Source organism: Ahaetulla prasina, chromosome 10, assembly GCF_028640845.1.
Source record: "Ahaetulla prasina isolate Xishuangbanna chromosome 10, ASM2864084v1, whole genome shotgun sequence".
Lineage (NCBI taxonomy): Eukaryota > Metazoa > Chordata > Lepidosauria > Squamata > Colubridae > Ahaetulla > Ahaetulla prasina.
The window spans coordinates 2,613,553-2,632,868 of record NC_080548.1 but is presented as its reverse complement, the minus strand read 5'-3'; the positions used below and the strand labels follow the sequence as shown (position 1 = coordinate 2,632,868).

Sequence of the window (19,316 nt, the reverse complement as noted above, 5' to 3'; positions counted from 1 at the left end):
CACAACCACGGCTAAGGGGCTGCTTTGAAGGCAGCTGCCGGGGCTCCTTCCCGAAAGCTGCTGCTTCCCCCGCCTGGACCCCAAACCCGCGCCCGGCCCGGCCTCCTCTGCCTCCCGCAGTTGCCTGCCCACCTGGCCCGCGGGGCGCTCAGCGCGGCGGCAGGAGGGAGCGGCTCGGCCGGGTGGGGCTGGCAGGTGAGTCACGTCTCCCGCTCGCGGAGGCCGAAGGTGGAGCCGCGCCTTTTGTTCGGGGCCCGGACGAAGGGCGGAAGCGGGAGGAGCAGGTACCGGAGCGCCGCGGAGCCGAGACAGGTGGCCGGTAGAGGCGCACCGCTCTCGGTGCTTCTGCCACGCCAGGCGGGAGTTGAGCCGGCGCCCGTCCCAGCTGGGATGGGCTGAGTTCCGCACGGCCCCCATGTGTCGCCTGGGTGAGTGGCGGCCCCGAGGGGCTCCGGGGAGGCGGGGTGGGTGGGTGCGGGAGGTGGGCGGCCGTTCTTGATGGCCTCGATCGGCCTTCCAGAGGTTTTTCCTGCGGGGTCCGCCCGGCCCCCGGGCTCTTCGGAAAAAGCGGGCGCTCAGCCATTCCGGTGGGGGAGAAAAGGGGTTGAAACTTGGGCGGACCCCTCTTTTCTCTCTCCCCCCCCCCGCTGGCTGCATAGCAACCGGGCTTTGGGTGCCACCCACGCTCCAAGTCGAGGGGCTTCTTCCAGGGTTCAGCTTCAGGGGGATCGGAAGTCCGGGGTGCTGAAATTAGAGATCAGATTTAGGTTTATTCACGCAACGAAAGGTACACAAACGGGCATGGCGCGTCTGCCTTTTAGCACATTAGGAGTTTGAGCATTTCCAGGATACATTTAGCTGGTCTTACATTTTTAATTGGGAGATCATGCAGAGCAGGGGGACAAATGTAAGCGTTGCAATTAATATGAAAAGTAGTTTTCTTATGCGTTAAATCCCAGGAGAGTTTTGGGAGAAAGTGGTTAGCTAACGTTAAATGGAAATGTTTGCTCTTTCAAAACAAAATTATCTTTATTTACTGTTTTGGTTAACAGCAAAAAATGCAAACAGCCTTTTTCAAATATGGTTTTTTTTGTTGTAGTTATCTTGTTTAACACTTTACTGGGAGCAATTCTGATACAAACAACCTCTCCCTTAAAGGAATTTGCAGGCAGCTCTATGCTTGATTTATTTAGTATAATTCTTTTCAATCCAAAATGAGAGTTCTGGAGCCAGACTACAAAACCATTAATGTAAATGAATCTCTGAAGACATAGGAAGAACATAAATTGAACTAAATATGGAAAAGTAATGTGATTATCTAAAAATGATCTAGACAAACTTTCCATAATTAGAAGATTTTAAAAGCTGATGAAAAGTACCAAATGTTGTACAAAATATGCCTTAATGAGGCTTTCGAAATGCCTGTCATGCAAAAACTAAAACAGCGCTGCATGGAGATTGTCTTGGTAGTCTAAAAGTCCTGAATCTGTTGTTTCTATTCTTTCTTTCTTTCCTTTTTTCCTTCTCTCTCTCTCTCTCTCTCTCTCACACACACACATAAAGTTATTTTTGCCTGGAGGAATTTAAAGTCAGGTGAACAAAAGAGATGGGAATTTAGCTGCCCAACCAGATTTTGGAGAAGCAGGGTCCCCTCAGGATGGCCCAAGAGGGTCAGTTGCATTCCAAACAGCCTCTCTTGCTCTCCCCCTCCATTCCCCCCCCCCACTTCACACTTTGTAGCTCTGGCCTCATTCACTCTGCTGTTTAAGCAATGGTTAATCTTTAAAGGAAGGCCCTGGTTCTTTCCCATAGGAAACACTACATTATAGACTTCCTTATGGCTCCTGGCTCAACCTGTGGGAGATAAATTGGCTGGGGGAGCAACTGCCCATCCCTGCTGAGCCCATGGCACTACATCCCCAGTATTGTCGTGACAGAGATCCTGCATGGTATCTGCCTTGAGACACAGCCAGGACTGCATATAGAAGAGCATCACAGACCCCTTCCTCCCCCAAGTTCTGTCTTCCTTCTCCAGAGAAGAACAGCCAGGTGAAAACTCACAGAAGTTAATTAAAAACTGTAAACCAAGATAAAGAGATAGGTAGGTTCATGGGAAGGGACTCAACGGAAGGGTTGATCTGGTGTAGGAGTGGGAGAACCGGTTGCCGTCGGATGTTCTAAATGTCATCTCTCTCCATATCTGCCTGTTGGCCAACTGACCAGGGTGATGGGAACGGCAGGTCAGCTGCTTCTACAGGGTCAGACCTTACCTACCTGAGCAACGGCTGTCCAAAAGTTCTTGGCCACCCTCTTGAGGTGCTGGTCCTGGTTGGGCTTGCAATTGTTTCTCCATCAGGATGTTTGAAGCAGCTTAGATTCCAAGTTTCTAGTGTCAGACCCACTAGGTCAGGGGTCTCTTGGTCCGTTTAAGAATTGTGGGAGTTGAAGTCCACAAGTCTTAAAGGGACCAAGGTTGGAGACCCCTGCACTAGGTAGACCAGACCAGAAACTATCTCCACAGGAAAGCTAGATCAAGGTAATGTAAATCGTCACAACAGATTTTTGCAGATTTGACTCTGCTTCTCCTCCCCTCCTCCTTATACCCAGTAAATCAGGAAGGCATTTACCTTTTGACTATTATCTTGCTTCCCAGGACTTCTTTAATTCTTTATTGTTTCTTTGCCTAGCCCTAGATAATGCTTCTTGCATATTTCTGTCAGGGAACAGCTTCTTTTCTCTGCACATCTGGCTGCATCGGAACATTTACCATAGCTTGCTTTTTAAAGCTTACCTTAAATTGCATTTTTTTTGGCTTTAATCAGTCTAAAACATTTGATGTTCCCTGAAATTTGGCCAAATCATTTGTAAATAAGCTGAGAAGAGCAGTCCTAGTATAAATTGTTAGGGAAAAAACATCTGAACAGACTCCATTATAAGATGTGCCCCACTATTACTATTCTCGGCACCTTTATTGACTTATCAGAAGCCCCCTCACATATCCCAGACTGGCTTAAGAAAGGAATAGAATAGAATTTATTTATTTATTTATTTATTTATTTATTTATTTATTTATTTATTTATTTATTTATCAGCCAAGTGTGATTGGGCACACAAGGAATTTGTCTTGGGGCATATGCTCTCAGTGTACATAAAAGAAAAGATACCTTCAACAAGGTACAACACTTACAACACTTAATGATAGTCATAGGGTACAAATTTAACACTTAATGATGCAACACTTAATGATAGTCATAGGGTACAAATAAGCAATCAGGAAACAATATCAATATAAATCATAAGGATAGAAGCAACAAAATTACAGTCATACAATCATAAGTGGAAGGAAATGGGTCATGGGAACAATGAGATTTATAGTAGTGCAGATTTAGTAATAGTTTGACAGTGTTGAGGGAAATATTTGTTTAGCAGAGTGATGGCGTTCGGGAAGAAACTGTTCTTGTGTCTAGTTGTTCTGGTGTGCAGTGCTCTATGGCGCTGTTTTGAGGGTAGGAGTTGAAACAGTTTATGTCCAGGATGTGAGGGGTCTGTAAATATTTTCGCAGCCCTCTTTTTGACTCGTGCAGTATACAGGTCCTCAATGGAAGGCAGGTTGGTAGCCATTGTTTTTTCTGCAATTCTAATTATCCTCTGAAGTCTGTGTCTGTCTTGTTGGGTTGCAGAACCCAACTAAACAGTTATAGAGATGCAGATGACAGACTCAATAATTCCTCTGTAGAACTGGATCAGCAGCTCTTTGGGCAGTTTCTGAGTTGGCGCAGAAAGAACATTCTTTGTTGTGCTTTTTTGATGACGTTTTTGAGGTTAGCTGTCCATTTTAGATTTAGCGATATGGTAGAACCTAGAAATTTTGTATTAGATATATTTCTGAAGGAGAGGGAATTGAGAGTGTGATTATGTGTGGGGTGACTAGAGATTATAATTTAGGAATTATTTTGGATTATGATTGTTAGTTTTGATACCCTGCATTTTGTTCTGGGAAGTCAAGGTGGGGGGTGGGGGGTAAGGGGAGGGAATTGGGGGTTGAGGGTAGAGGATAGAGTGATGGTTAATGTACAGGGATTATTGAAGATGTATAAATATAATTAATGTAGGGTCGGGTCTGCCCAGTTACCATTTTAGAACGGTGGGGAGGGAGAAAAGAGGAGAGAGAGGAGGTAGGAAAGAGGAGAAGAGGAAGGAAGAGGGGTAGAAGAGGGAGAAGGAGTGGAGGGTGGAGGGAGGAGAGGATGTAGATAAGAGAAGGAAGGTGTAGGGTGGAGGGAGGAGAGGATGTAGATAAGAGAAGGAAAGGAAGGTCTGGAAAGTAGAAGAAGGTAGAAGAGGGAAGAGTGTTAAAAAGTGGGGGGGTGACTGGGCAAGCCCGACTAATTGTATATAACTGTACATTGGATGAGCTGTTTGATATGATTGTAAAAATAAAACTTTTTTATGAAAAAAAAAAAGAAATTTGAAGGTTTCTACTGTTGATACTGTGTTGTCTAGTATTGTGAAAGGTAGATGGATGGAAAGGTTTCTCCTAAAGTCTACCACCATTTCTACGGTTTTGAGTGTGTTCAGTTCCAGATTGTTCCAGTTGCACCACAAGGCTAGTTGTTCAACCTCCTGTCTGTATGCAGATTCATCATTGTCTCAAATGAGACCAATCACGTGTCATCTGCAAACTTCAGTCGTTTAACAGATGGATCGTTAGAGATTCAGTCATTGGTATACAAAGAGAAGTGGGGAGAGCACACAGCCTTGGGGGGCCCCTGTGCTAATTGTACAGATATCTGATGTGATTCTGCTTAGCTTCACCTGCTGCTTCCTGTTTGTTAGGAAGGTTAATTCATAGAGGAGCCTTAGAGGAGTCCCAAAGTCCAAGTAAACTATGTTCATCAGATGATTTCTGAGGTTGCTTCAGAAAAGAGTTAGGGAGGGAGGGAGGGAGGGAGGGAGGGAGGGAGGAAGGAAGGAAGGAAGGAAGGAAGGAAGGAAGGAAGGAAGGAAGGAAGGAAGGAAGGAAGGAAGGAAGGAAGGAAGAGAGTCAGCAAAGCTTTGAGAATTATGTGATGAAGAGCACCAGGGGAAGATGCTTCCCAGGGGGATAAGATTGGTCCTTGCATTAGGATCAGAGATCAGCGTCTTGAACCTGACTCAGCAGGCCTGCTCTTCCCCAGAGGCAACGTTTGCTACGTAAAACTTCACATTGTGCGGCATGTCTAGTTCTCTCCTCCTTTCCTGTGATGCAAAACTGTGCACTGGAACAAATGTGTTTCTTTCTCAGATATGATTGACACCAGCAGCTCCCAGAAACTCTTGATGAAAACAGGACTCATCCTGATTGTCATTGGTCACCTGAACTTCATTTCGGGAGCCCTGGTCAATGGGACGGTCTTGCGCCACATTGCCAACCCTCAAGATACCATTTCGTTGCAGTATGCCATTTCTAACATCGTTTCAGCCATCTCAGCCATCTTGGTAGGTAGCCTGGTTTATATGATACGGAGGGAATTGGTGGAAAGACCAACCAATCCATCTCCCTGTTCTGCTGCCTTGCAGAAGCAGGCTTGGCCCGCAGGGCATACCAAAGGCAAGCTCATTCTTCCGCCCAAATGGTGAAGGATCCCCTGGATAAGTTAGCCCCCAATCAAAAAAGTCGAATGCAAATAATTATCACTTTAACTGCCGTACGTGATTTTAAAGTCAGAAACAGAGTAAAAATCAGTTACTGGTTCTGATGGGCACCCACAAAATAATTGATCTTCTTTCTCTCTTAATGATAAAGTTGGGAATTGTGCCAAATGTGGTGTTGTGACTGAAGTTGGAATGATTCTGCAGTAGCAAAAGGCAAGCATAATTCTAAAGCTATTACCTTGCCAGAGATTTCAAATTCCTTTGAATAATAGAACAATCACTTTAGATCTTGGAATCATCAAAATTAATTCCTGCAAAGCCATCAGCTGTTCTCAATTTGCTGGAATTTTATCTTGAAGACAACATCTGGAGGGAGGAATTGCATCACCGTACTGTAATCTGCTGTTGCTCTGCATGGGGTAATTTCCTGGTTTTTCCTTTACAGACAATATCCTGTGGAATAGCAGCCATTGTGCTTTCCAGATACCTATCCCAAAAACCATTGGTAAGCAGTCTTGTCCCTGTGGCAGTTTGGAGCAGACATGCTTCCAGTCAGAAAATGAGCTAGGTTTCTGGATAAGAATTCCATAATAGGCTACACCCCCAACTGTTTGCAGAAGCTCTTGCTCACTCCCTTAGGAAAGAATGGATTAACCTTGAGCCTCATTTTTTCTCCTTCACCACACCCATAATCTGCTTATCTTCAAGGTCATCAGGCTCTTCTTCACTCCCACCCAAGAACATGTTGTAACTCCATAAAACGGAGCTTTAAGTAAACAGCTTTCCAGGCTACAGAGGGCAAGTTTTAGTAGTTCCCTTCTCAATGTGTATTGGGAAGGAACTATAAGCAGGCCTCTGCATGTAGCTCTGCTTAGTTTATTTTGAATCATCCAGTAAGGAGAGTTTTTTAGGCAGACTACAAAACTGTTTAATATAAATGCCTCTACAAATGGAATAAGAAAAACAAACTAAAATATAGAGAAGTCATATGGAAGATGTGCAATTATCTAACATCCATCTATGCAAATTATTTCCCTAACATGCAAATTCTAAATGCTGCTGTAGTGGAAAATTTTGCGCAGAATTGTGTCACTTATATAAAAATGCACTAATTAGACTATCCAAAATGCAGATCAAAATCCAGGAAGCACAAAAATCATCCTGAAAGGCTTCATTATCCATTTCTGGCAGGATGATTGCTTGATTGATTAATTACATGTATTATAGCTGCTTGCTCCCAAAACTTTAGTTTGCTGGGGAAGAATTTCTCCACTCTGTGAACACGAAGCCCTTTGGATCAGGGTTTCTCAGCCAACATGGGGGACATCTCAAAAATTGGGTAAGATTAAAAAAAAACACCTTTGCTTTAAATCAGGGGTCTCCAACCTTGGTCCCTTTAAGACTTGTGGACTTCAACTCCCAGAGTCCTTCAGCCAGCAAAGCTGGCTGAGGAACTTTGGGATTTGAAGTCCATAAGTCTTAAAGGGACCAAGGTTGGAGACCTCTGCTTTAAATGGTTTAGATACCAGTTCCCAGGTCTCGTTCCCTCCATCTGTGTTGGACTCCAGTTCCTGGCATTTACAGTCCTAGGACTGTTGGAATCAGAACCCAAGAACCCAATTTGGGTGGTATCACATGTAACATCTTTTGAAATTCTCAAATGGCATTCATAATATTGCTTGATTCCAGTTCAGCTGGGTTCACACATGATGTGGACTTGACTTCTCTTCCCCAAAGTTCAAGTGACTTCTGAATTATTCTGAGTTTGACCTCTGTCTATAGAAAGCCATTTTGCCAGTTTCACCTAGGAATCACTCTATGTTCACTTCACAAACTGAACCTGAAATAAACAAGCCATATTTTAACATACCGGTAGTATGTTGTGGGTTGTATGAATTTGGAAAGTTGCATTAATTTTGTGAAGTGGCTGAGCTAATAATTGTAACACTGAACCAGAAAGGATCAAGGTTTTTGTACCATGAGTGAACCTCATCCATTGTGTTTTGTAAGCCATGCTCTGTGGCTTATCCTCTTTTCTGAACCCTCCTGCTCCCTCTATCTTTTGTGGCAGCCCCTGCCCTCTGAAAGGCTGGAGGTTAGATGCCCTATGAGATTGTTATTGTGGAGTGTTTATGTGTTTGTCTGGTGATATACTTTTCCTGTGGTTGTTTTAATGGGATGATGACTTCCCAGAGTTACATCTGGAAGACCGGGGAGCTTATAAAATCAATGTAAAGAATAAAATAAATAAACATAATACTTTAGTGCTTGGTCTTGCTAGCCAAATGAGTATTGGCACCAGAGCTTCCCAGTTCTCTCTCTTTACAGGGATGGGCCGTTTTCTCCCTCAGCATCAGCAGCAGCCTCCTCTCGCTCTTCTGCCTGGTGGGGCTGGCGCTGGCCATTGGCCTGACCTTTGCCAACAAGGGCCATGCCCTTCTCTCCCTGTGCACCTTTGCTGACATGGAGGTCATTCAGATCGCCCACGAGTGCCCCTTCGATCCCACACGCATCTATGTAAGTCGGCCCAAAAGGACCTGAAACTCCTGCTACCAGAAGGTGCCTGTGGTGGGGAAGGGGTTTCTCTAGAACCCGGGGCTTCATCTCCCAGGAGAAAAGGCTCAGCAATACGTTGGGGGTGTCATTTTTGCACTGCAATTGGGTTGCTCAGCATCCTGGACAGGACTGCTCCTCCTTGGTGGCTGGAAGTTGGCATGGGTCGGTGGCTCCATCCATTGAGCCGTGGTTTGTACCTCTGAAAGTTGGTGGACCTATTTCTGACCTTCCCTTCCCTTCTCTCTCCTCAGAGTTCTGCCCTGGTCCTCTGGGGGCTCTCCTTTCTCTTGGACTCCGTGGAGATCATCTTCAGCATCCGTTGCTTTCTTATCACTCTGACGATCCTGAACTTGAAGCTTTGTCGCAGGGGGAAGCGCAAGAAAAAGGTAAATCTTCCTCTCTCCCTGTTCCCTGCAGAGTTGGAGGAGGGCAGTTGGGGAAAGAGAAGAGAGGTCTTCGTAGGGCCTACCGGATCTGGCCCAGGTCCTTCTCCGTGCTTTGGAGGAAGGCCTATTATACGCTTCCATCCCAGTGGTGAAATCGGAACCAGTTTACTAGCAGTTCGCTGGCTGTGCACGCATGCGCAGTGCGCACCACGCCCCAAATGCAAGGTGCACTGCATGCCAAAAGGAGGCATGGGGTAAGTAGAACAGTGCTTGGGGGAGGGTGAGCAGCTGTGGCGCGCAATCTTTTTTTTTTTTACTTTTAAAAGCATTTTTTTTACAACCTATTTGGCCAAAGAGGTTGTAAAAAAATGCTTTTAAAAGTAAAAAAAAAAAAAGGCTCTGATGATTGTGTGGCTCAGCTGTGATTGTCTGAGCCTTTTTAAAAAACCTTTTAAAAGTATTTTTTAAAAGAAATGGGAAGTGGGTGACCAGGCGATTGGGTGGGCATGGGTGGGGGAGGCAGGGATTTTTGCTACCGGATCTCCAAAGCACCCGCCACCATCACTACCAGATCGGCCGATCCGGTCTGAACTGGGAGCATTTCACCCGTTCCACCAACTTCTTCCCCTCCGCACCACGTGGCCAGATTGCCCCTTTCTTTTTATGGCCAAAGATTGGGACTTCCCGTTGTGATCCAGAAGGAGGCAGGTCTGATGCTGGGTTTCTCCTGGACTGTGAATCTGCAGGATCTGATGATCCATTTATCTGGCATTCTGGTTTAGATTTGAGCCTTTGAGGCTTTTGAATCATGTCTTAGTAATCAGGCCAGATTTAAATATTTGGTTGTTTGTAACTTACTCATCAATTTGCATCTCATTAAATCTGGTCTTACCAAAAATACCTTTTGCAACAAATAGGGCAGCAGCTCCACTGCTCCTCACTTGCCTTTAGAAGAGCGCAGCCTGGGCAGGCCAGCAGAGGAAGGGCCGGGGCCTTGGGCCAGTCCGCACTGGAGTGGCCCTTCATGATTAGGAGGGAAAGCAAAGGCTTCTAAAATTACGCATCAGCTGAAACACCAAGACGCGAATGAGGAGAGGCTGGCTTGATACAAGGAGGTCTATGGGGGTGGGGTGGGGGAGGGGTACAAGTAGTCCTTGACTTATGACCACAATTGGCACCAGAGTTTCGGTGGCTAAGCAAGGTGGATGTTAGGTGGGTCATGCGAGACTGTACAATCTTTCTGCCATGGCGGTTAAGCAAATTGCTGCAGTTGTTAAGTGAATCGCATTGTCTTTAAGTGAGTCCATCCTCCCCATTGGCTGAGCCTATCGGGAAGGTCGTGAATGGTGATCATGTGATCATCGGAAATGCAGGCCAGTTGCCATGTAGCCGAATTCTGATCACGTGGCTGTATGGGTGCTGCAATAGTTGTTGAGTTGCAAGGGCTGGTTGTAAGTCACTTTTTTCGATGGTGGTGTAACTTCAGCCGCCAAGCGAATGATTGTAAATTGGGGAGTGCTTGTATGTCAACATTTGCAAGAGGGGGGCCCTGGATCCTCTTGTCATTTCAGCTCCTGGATGCCGTTCACAAGCCCTGCGAGAGTATTTAATGGGTAGCAGAGGCACAGCTGCAGGTCATCTCCAAGTCCGAGCTAGTACCTTGGCCGGAGCCAATCCCCAGAGCCCACCCTAGATGCTTGTGCCCTGCAATAGGGGGAAGGGCAGGGGGGAGGTTGGCCTCCCTTTTGACTGATGGCACTGCCTTGCTTTAAAGATCTCATTCGTCACCGCCACCGCCGAGAGCAGAGACTCCTGCGAAGGACGGGATCTGCTGAGGATGGAACGCTTGGACGTTGCGCAGCTGTAGAGGCCAAACGGGTCGCAGGCAAAACCCTCAAAGACTCTTCTGTGGCACCTTTCCGACGGTCCCTGGTCAGTGTCACCATCCGACTTCACTGACCGCTGGGAGGGCTGGAGCCTGCCAGGAGAAATGGCTGAGACTTCTCCCAAGCAATGAATAGTCTCGCGTTTGTGCATTTCTCCTGCTCATCCTCTGGATCAGGGGTCTCCAACCTTGGCAACTTTAAGCCTTGGCAGACAGAATTCTGGGAGTTGAAGTCCGCCAAGGCTTAAAGTTGCCAAGGTTGGAGACTCTTGCTCTGGATGATGTTTCTAGCTTTGACTTCTCAAACGAGACTGTGAGCTCTTCCTTTTTTATTCCGATACACACGTGCGCATACCCCCCTCGTGTGGGACTCTTCTAGGATGGGCAGGCCGGAGGTGGCGACTCGAACATCTGGACCCGATGTTCTCTTCAGGGGGGGCCAATGATGCTCTGGGTCGTTCTCAGGAGCAAAGTCACCCAGTGTGACGGGAGCCTGATGACCAGGGAAGAGGCTCTAGCAGGACCACTCGGGGGAGAGAAGGGACCACAAAGGGCCAACTGGAGTTTTCTCTGACATGTTGCTTTCAGGAAGTTTCTATTCTGCTATCGCAGCTTAAGCAGGGACTGAAAACTATAGTTTCCATTGATAACGATGGAAAATGGCCTTTAGAAGATGGGTTTGTTGACAAAACTGCAAATCCACCCTCCCTTTGCTTATATCTGTAAATATGCAAATCTACTGAAATAATGGATGGTGGGGGGGCAATGGATCAATCAGCTGCAAAGGAGGCAGATTGGGGAGACCTTGGTCCAGCTGTATACTCTCAGCCAACCTACCTCACAGGGTTGTTGTGTGGAATGCCAGGAGGATGGGAGTACTGTTTTCAGCCTTAAACTCCTGGACCAAAGATGGAATAAAAAATCTTAACAAATCAATTAAAAGAACTGGCAGAGACTTGGCTCTTCCTTCCCTGCTGGCTTGCGAGTTCCTTCTCAGCTTCACACTTTCTGCAGCTTGCAGGCCGTTGCCTCATTTTAGCTTCTAGGGGTTCATTCACAGGGAACCAGACCGTCCTACACGCTGCTGCCTGAAGAGCCGGGACCCAAATGCAGAGCAGCCTCTGGGATTGCAGCGCCTAGAATTCCAGCATCCTGGAGAAGCTGTTTTAGTCTTCCATAGGCGCCTTTCCTCATCAAGGCTCCCATTGGACACAGAGGGACATCGTCTCTAGATGGCTTCATAAATTGCTGTAATCTGTTTCTCTTCAAACTGTGGCCCTCCCTATTACAAATCCCATCCTCTCAGCCGTAGCATGACGCTGGTAGTCCAACAATCAAGGTGGGGGGTGGGGGTGGGGTAATGCATGGCTGTGGAGGGCCCTTGGGAGCAAGAGAGCCTGCCAGCATCCAGAGAGCAGGGCCTCCTCCCACCCTGGGCTTTGGTCCTGGGTCCTCTGCCTGCCCCCCTTGCCTTCAGGAAATGGGGAGGAGCTCAGTGGCTGAAAGGGGAGGGGAGGGCAGGGGGCCTTGGCTGCTGGTGGGAAACTGGGCAGGGTCACTGGCTTTCTGCACCATCCCTACGTCCCCCCCCCACCCTCAAGTGCTGTGAGGGGACTGTGGTCTTTTCTCATCAGGAGCAGAGCTTCCTGGGTAGCCATCAGGGGTACCTGAGCCTGGGGGGGGGGGCAGGTAAAAAGAGGCGAGGCTTTGACTGCATGGCTGCGGTCATCATCTTGACTTTTTGACCTCCCTGCCTCATGGGAGGTCTCTGCAGGAAGACTGGAGTATGAATGAGGGACCACTGCTCCCCTAGTCCTGGTTCTGGATGTTCCTCTCGGAAGTGCTACCCCTCAGCCTTGATTCAAGTCTTGGCCCACCCTGCAGGGAGGTTGCAACCAAGAGACGAGGCAGATTGAGAGCTCTGGCCAAGCTAAAACTCTGCATGAATGTGTAGAACCACCGCAGGAAGCTCACACCTGCACACCCAGCCCCTTTCCCTAAGAAGTAGGTGGGAGGCGGGCAAAACCATTTAATCGTGGGATGGGGGGCAAGAAGTTATCACCCAGCAACGTCCTGGCTTCTTTGGTCACTCCCAAAGCAAGTTGCAACAAATCAGAGAATTTGGCTCTGTAATTTGGGAAGAAAGTAACTGAGTGGACATCTGAGCACAAAAGAAATCTGCAAGCTGTGATTCTTTCGTGGCTGCGTTGGGATCGTTTTATAATGAAAAGCAGGTAAGACAATCAACAAATAATTCTACATATACATTTTTCACACCAAGCAGCTTCTGGATGCTGGTCTCTCTCTCTCCTCTGCTCCCAAAGCTGTGGGCGGCTGCCTTTTGGGGTGCTGTGTCGCATGGCAAGGGGGTGCGATGAGGGTGGGGCAGAAGGTGTGTGTGTGTGGCCATGACTCTTTGAAGGGGGTCTGCGGCATAGGAGCTAAGGTAGTTTACATTAAATGGCACTGAATGTAGATCAAAGCTGGGCAGGAACGAAATGCTTTGAACCTCCAGTGCTTCTCTGCTCCTGGGAAGGAAGGAAGGAAAGGAGGGAGGGAGAGCAGGGAGGTGCAGAAACACAGGGCCCCCAAAGCACTTTTGACAGGTGCATAGCCCTAAGGGTGCTTATTATCCAAATGATCCTCAGCATTACACAGACCCTGGTTGGAAACAGCAGGGCTGCTCCTAAACAATGCAAAGCAGAGACTTCTACTTCTTGTACATAACTGATCTGACCTAGTGTCATTTTAATAATTTATTATGCTAATCTATTAAATTTATATGCTGCCCGACTGGGAGTTGTCCGGGCATATACTGGGGTTCCTCTCAGTGGCCTTTCGGCTTCGTTGGCATTTGCAGCCGGTGCCTCAGGCTACAGACCTCGCTTTCGCCAGCAAAAGCTGCTCTCGCGCTTGGAGCCCTGCAGTGGGAATACGAGCGGGCCATGAGCCGGCAGCAGGCAGCTGCAGACGAGCGGCCCCTTTGGCTGACCCTAACCTGGAGGGCTGACAGAAGACCGGCTGGTCCTCAGGCTCCAGCTTTGCCACCCACCCCCTCAGCTGCATCCCATGTCGTGTCACATTCACACCAAGCTACAGTGTTCAGGGAGGAGGGAAAGGAAAAATATCTGTGAGTCAGAAAAAAATTCAGTAGACTGGCCGGTGCTCCTTGCTCTGATGTCCAAGCAGGAACGGGAGGAGGCTGGTGACTTCCTCGGAGACGCCCGGTGAAGTTGGGTGCTGTTTGGGGAGGTGGGCTCCTCCAGAGCCTCCTGGGCAGTGGGGAGGTGCTCAGAACTGGGAGGCACTGCTGGGATCGCACTGCAGCAGCCTCACGATGGAGGGGTCGCTCTTGGCGCCTTTGATGAACTCCTCCAGGGACAGTTTGCCTGGAAAGGAGAAACGGGGGGGGGGGGGGTCAAGCACAACAAAAGAAGTGGGAATGCCGGTCCCAGATGGAGCAGAATTCCCAGAAGGAACCCCTGGTTGCTTCCTTCTTCCCTGAGAGCTTTCTACTGCCCAATGCCCCGTCCAGGCCCTCCATCCTCATCTGACGTTCCCAGGCCTCCTTGTGCCAAGTTAATCTACCTGCGCCCCACCTTGTTTCTTGATAAAGGATTCCTGCAAAGGTATATCATGGTTTTAGAAAAACTTCAGCAGAGCTAACCTGGACCCCAAAGGATTTCTTTTCCCTCTTCTCATGTGTCAAGTGAGGTTTTCATGTCAAACTAACTATATTGATGTCTTGTTTTTCAGTTACTGGTCTAATCCTTTAAGACTGGCCTTGGCTCTTCCGGACACACAGGAAGTTTTTGTGTGTGTGAGGGAGCAACCTTGGCTTCTGGTGAACATGGGTGCTTACTTAGGGAGCTCTCCAGGTACAGAGAAGGCTGTTCAAGGGGAAGTCAAGACAGGGAAGGGGCCTGGCTGTCAGAACTTTGGAACCAGGTCATAAGAACCGTTGGGGAGTGGGGTGTCCGTTGCAACTTTGAATGGTTGCTAAGCAACCGGTCATTCGTCAAGGACTAGCTGCCGTACCAGTGTTTCTCAGCCATGGTGACTTGAACATGAGTGACTTTGATGATTGAGTTCCATTGCTGTGACTCCTTTGCCCTACTGGTGGCCCCTAACGGCATGACTTTCTGGCCAAGGGTGGGTGAGCATCCTGGGCAGGGGGGGCAGCTGCTCTGGCATTGGAAAGCTGTCAACATGTCACCTGGGATGAAATTTCTTTGCGAAAAGGAAGGAGCTTCATTGGATGAAACCTGCTATTAGCTAAAACCAGAAGTGAAGCTCAGTCCCTCTGAAGGAGAATCAATGCTTTGAATAAATATCCAAAAGGTGAAAAGGGCTGATTAAGTTGCACAAACTTTGGTGGCAGAGAGTGGAGCAGATTTGCACCCCAGAAAAGCTGCCCCTTAATTTCAACCGATGGGACGTTTGGTGGGAATGACTTCAACACAGGGGTCCCCAACCCCTGGGCTGCAGCCCACTACCAAGCCACAGCCTGTTTGAAACCGGGCTGCGGGAGAGATGGGTAAGCCTGCGCGTGAGTGGAGGGCATGAAGCGCCACTCACACAAGCGGCAGGCATTTGCGCTCACGGGCAGTTTCCCTCGTGCAGAGCTTTGGACATGAGCACAAGCGCACTCTGCTCACACAAGTAGAGCTTCGCACACAAGTGCAAGTCCCTGCCGAGTGGAGCTTCGTGCGTGAACACAAGCAGCCTCTGCTTGCGCACAAAGCTCTGTTTGCATAAGTGGAGGGCGTGCGTGCCCACCACTCACACAAATGGAGCTCTGTGTGTGGACATGCACCTGCCATTCACACGCCTCTGCCCCAGGCTGGGCTGCCAAGCTGGAAAGGTTGGGGAACTGCTGCTCCAACATATTTAGCAGCCACGAGTAGAGTTCAGAGGTTTTGTGTTGCTCAAGAACAGCCTCCCCTAGCTAGGGAATTCTGGGAGTTGAAGTCCACTCATTTCAATCTGCCAAGGTTGAGAAATAGTCCCCATAGTTCTCGCTTTATAATCCCAATTGGGACCAGAATTCCCACTGCTAAGCAAGGCTGTCACTAAGTGCGTTGTGCCTGGTTTTACACCCTTTCTTGGTATGGTTGTTAAATGAATCACTGCCAGTGTTAAGTGAATCATATGGTTGTTAAGCAAACCTGGCTTCTCCCATTGGCCTTGCTTGTCGGAAGTTGGCTGAGAAGGTGGCGCCTGGCAATCACAGCATCTTGCGGCCCCCGTAGGCGCATGCCCATTGCCGTGCGTCAGTTTCAATCATGTGACCCTGGGGATGCTGAGACAGTCATAAGGGTGAGGAGGAGCACTTGTAAGTCACTTTTTTCTAGTGCCGCTGTAACCTTGAATGGCCGCTAAACGAATGGTTGTGAGGTGAAATCAATTGCTTTCTTTTACCCATCAGTTATTTTAGGCCTGTTTCTGCTTAGAGGCCATTCTTTTGACCTGCGGAAGGGGCGAGCTGCTTTTGGTCTATGTCACACCCATCATTTAGGTCTCTCTTTAATGGGGCAGCGGGCAGAGGGGGAGTAGTCATCTCAGAACAGATTCAGCTGGCTGAAACGTCCATCCGTTTCTCTTGAGCAGCTGCGGAGGCAGAGCTGGGGGCCTGCTGGTCCTAGCCACGGAAGGCCGTCCACAAGGGAGGAGTGGGATGCCTCAAAAAAATCAAGATTGTAGCCCCCTTCCATTGGTAGTAGCAACTCGAGCTTTTTGATCCTTCTCCCCCGTGGATTTCCTTGCAGGGTCAGGGGGTGTTCAGGAGGGCTGGGCCAGATTTGCACTGCCCTAAAGCAGCGGTCCCCAACCTTTCCGGCTTGGCAACCCAGCCCAGCGTGAGGGTGAGGGGGGGGAGGTGTGTGGGTTGCAGGTGTGTGTGCCCTCCACTCATGTGAGTGGAGCCCACGCAAGGGCTAGTGCCCTCCACCCACGCAAAAGCCTGCCGCTTGCAGAAGTAGAGCTTCACACGCTCTTGCCCGTCTCTCCTGCGGCCCAGTTTCGTATAGGGCGTGGCCCAGTAGTGGGCTGCAGCCCTGAGGTTTGGGACCCCTGCCGAAAAGCATCTTTGGCACTCCTTAAGAAAATCCAATCTCCAATCTATTTTCACCCTCTTGCTATTCACATAAAAACGGGCGGGGCTTGGATTGCAGGTTTGGGCCACCATCCTGGCTTTTGTGACTGCCTCCTAGGCAAAATGAGTGCCTTGTCAGTGCAACCTTAAGATCCCAACTATAATCTTTGGCCTCTTCCAAAATTGGGAAATCTGACAGAAAAACCTTTCAGCCCAGCCAATTTCTTGCCACTTCACCCCAAAGCTCTCAGGGAGGTACAAAGGACTCCTTAGGTGGAGAAGCTCCCTGGCTGGACTGGAGGGCAAGTTCCTAATGCTGGAATGCCACTGCTGCTTTCAAGCGGGCACAACTTGTTGGGCCCATGGCTGCCTTTTGAGCTCTACACGGAATGAGACAGTGCAGCAAACCGAACTCTTATGCAGGTATCCTTGACTTACAACCACAAAAAAGGACGTAAAATTCATCATTAAGTGGTGCAGTTGTTAAGCAAGGCATCGCACGACCACCTTATTTTGTGGCCTTTTTTGCAGAGGTTTTTAAGCAAAGCATTGTGTGACTGCAACTTGTAACCCTCCCGCTAGCTTTCCCATCGACTTTGTCTGTTCGAAGCTTGCAAATGGCAACAATGCACGCCCAGGATGCTGCAGCAGTCATAAATACATTTGGGTTGCCAGGCACCCAAACTGTGATCATGTGACCGTGGAGACACTGAGGCAGTTGTGTGAGGACCGGTGGATGTGTCACTTTTTTCAGCACCGTTGTAACTTTGAACTGTTGCTAAATGAATGGATGCGAGTCGAGGATTTCCTGTCCTAGGTGCAGACATGTTGACTTCTGAAGCATGATGGCAGCGGCAGAGCCCACAACCAGGAGGGCCAGCCATCCCTGAGCCTGGAAGATGGGGTGGAAAAAGAGGCCCTGAGGCCCAAAGCCATTCTCTGCTAGCCTTCCCCGCTTCTGCTTTTGCAGAAAGGGGGGATTTATACTCTGAACGCCCGCTGAGCGGCCCTGTTCTCCCGCTGGCTTCCTCTAATGGGCAGAGCAGTTCCCTGCTCTGAGCACACCAGCGTTTTCCTGGAAGAAGCCTAACATATGCTGTGCAGTCATGCAAAAATGACCTGCAAGATCTTTTTTTAAGGGCAGCATCTGACCACCTTATTTTTCTTATTCTTCATCAAATGTAATATGCTTGTGCTGGAAGGAAGGGAAGGAGGGAGGGAGGAGGCCTACATTAAGGCAAAATACTAGAAATTACTGGCCGGCAGTGCCTCCCTCTTGTCCAGCCTGGCAGAGCTGTGGGGCAACCTCCTTCCCCACCACAGCCCCTTGTCACTGTATTTAATCAGCTTTCCTGCCTTCTTGCTTAAAAGCTCTGGAATTACTGATGAGCTTGTGTCTTAATCTCTCTGTCTCCTCATTTACCATCATTATTGGTATCCATCTGTCGAAAGATTTTTTCCGTCCGTTTCTCGGGGGTTGATTCATCATCTGGCATCTTCATCACTGATGAGACCATTTTGTAGATAGCCTGGAGAAAAGGAAGAGGAGCAGGAGCAAAGTCTGTAGAGGCTTTGGATTCTGCCAAGGACCCCCCCCGCCCCCCTGATGTGAAACAGGGCTTGCACTGAACGAGGCCGGCACAGCTGGGCTGGAGGGGGGCATCCTTGCTGCACCCCCACAGGTAAGCCTGGACTATTGGGGTGACCACTCGACAGTTGGCAGCCCCACTTTGGATCTACAACGTCTGCCTCTGCTCTTGACATGGGCAATCGAGACTCCTCTAATCCCACCAACCCAACTCAACAGGCTTCTCCTTTCCAACAAATTGGTTTGCAACTGCCACCGCTTATCCCAGTATGGAAACTGGAAACAAGAGAAAAGTTCAATGTTCTTCAGTATTACAGGTAATCCTCCACTTACGAACATAATTGAGCCCAAAATTTATGTTAGACAGTTGAGTTTTGCCCCGTTTTACGACCTTTTTTGTCACAGTTGAGTGAATCGCTTCAGTTATTAAGTAAGTAACACAGTGAATCTGGCTTCCCAATGGACTTTGCTTGTAAGTGAGCACGTGACACCTGGACACTGTGACCGTCATAAATATGAGTTAGCTGTCAAGCACCCGAATGTAAATCCTGTGACCATGGAGATGCTGCAGCGGTCATGGGAAAAACCGTTGTAAGCCACTTTTTTCAATGCTGTTGTAACTCTGAACAGTCACTAAATGATAAGTTGAAGACTACCTGCATCAGAAATACATTTTTCTTGCAGTTGTTGCTGTTCAATTGTCTATGTGCAATTTGGAAAATAAAATGTTCAGTAGGAATGTTACAGTCCTATCGTGCCTGGCACATTAACAGATTAACAGAGTTGGACAGAGTCCAACCTCCCACCCAAGCAGGAGATTCTACACCAGGGGTGTCGAACTCAAGGTCCACGGGCTGGATCCGGCCCTCGGGGTGCTTAAATCCAGCTGGCCTGGAAATATCAAAGGAGAGGCCCGTGGTGCCTCTGCCAGCCAAAAGAGGCTGCACGACCCGTTTTTGGCTGGCCGAGTGCTGCTGGAGGCCGGGGAGGGCATCCACGTGCCCTGTTTTGGCCACCAGGGTGCTGCAGGAGGTGTCCGTCCCGTCTCCGCCCCACCCCCTCCCTGCCACCCTGCAGAGGAGAACTACAATGCTGATCAGGCCCTCAAAGAAATCTATTCTGATATCCCTGCCCTCCACCATTTCTGACAGATGGCAGTCGAATCTCTTCTTG

The 19,316-nt window shown here is 48.7% G+C and overlaps 2 protein-coding genes across 3 annotated transcripts in view; one reads left to right on the top strand and one right to left on the bottom strand.

The window, feature by feature from the left end:
* Positions 1 to 50: 50 nt before the first annotated feature.
* TMEM54 (transmembrane protein 54) lies at positions 51 to 11,406 on the top strand. 2 transcript variants are annotated; one of them, XM_058195150.1, is made up of 6 exons: positions 51 to 195; positions 5,285 to 5,478; positions 6,080 to 6,139; positions 7,963 to 8,151; positions 8,442 to 8,576; positions 10,351 to 11,406. In XM_058195150.1, the coding sequence occupies exons 2-6, from the start codon at positions 5,287 to 5,289 to the stop codon at positions 10,441 to 10,443; spliced, it is 669 nt and encodes a 222-aa protein (XP_058051133.1). In that variant the 5' UTR covers positions 51 to 195; positions 5,285 to 5,286; the 3' UTR covers positions 10,444 to 11,406. The 2 variants fall into 2 exon arrangements, with proteins under 2 accessions (XP_058051133.1, XP_058051132.1); XM_058195149.1 differs by lacking the exon at positions 51 to 195 and adding an exon at positions 237 to 428.
* Positions 11,407 to 12,673: 1,267 nt separating this feature from the next.
* Positions 12,674 to 19,316, bottom strand: part of HPCA (hippocalcin) — a 28,566-nt gene continuing 21,923 nt past the window's right edge. Inside the window, exons 3-4 of the mRNA XM_058195151.1 lie at positions 17,979 to 18,084; positions 12,674 to 13,850 (exon numbers count right to left, since the gene is read on the bottom strand). Of these exons, the coding sequence (XP_058051134.1) occupies positions 13,753 to 13,850; positions 17,979 to 18,084 (204 nt within the window). The 3' untranslated portion in view covers positions 12,674 to 13,752. The remainder of the gene's footprint in view (positions 13,851 to 17,978; positions 18,085 to 19,316) is intronic.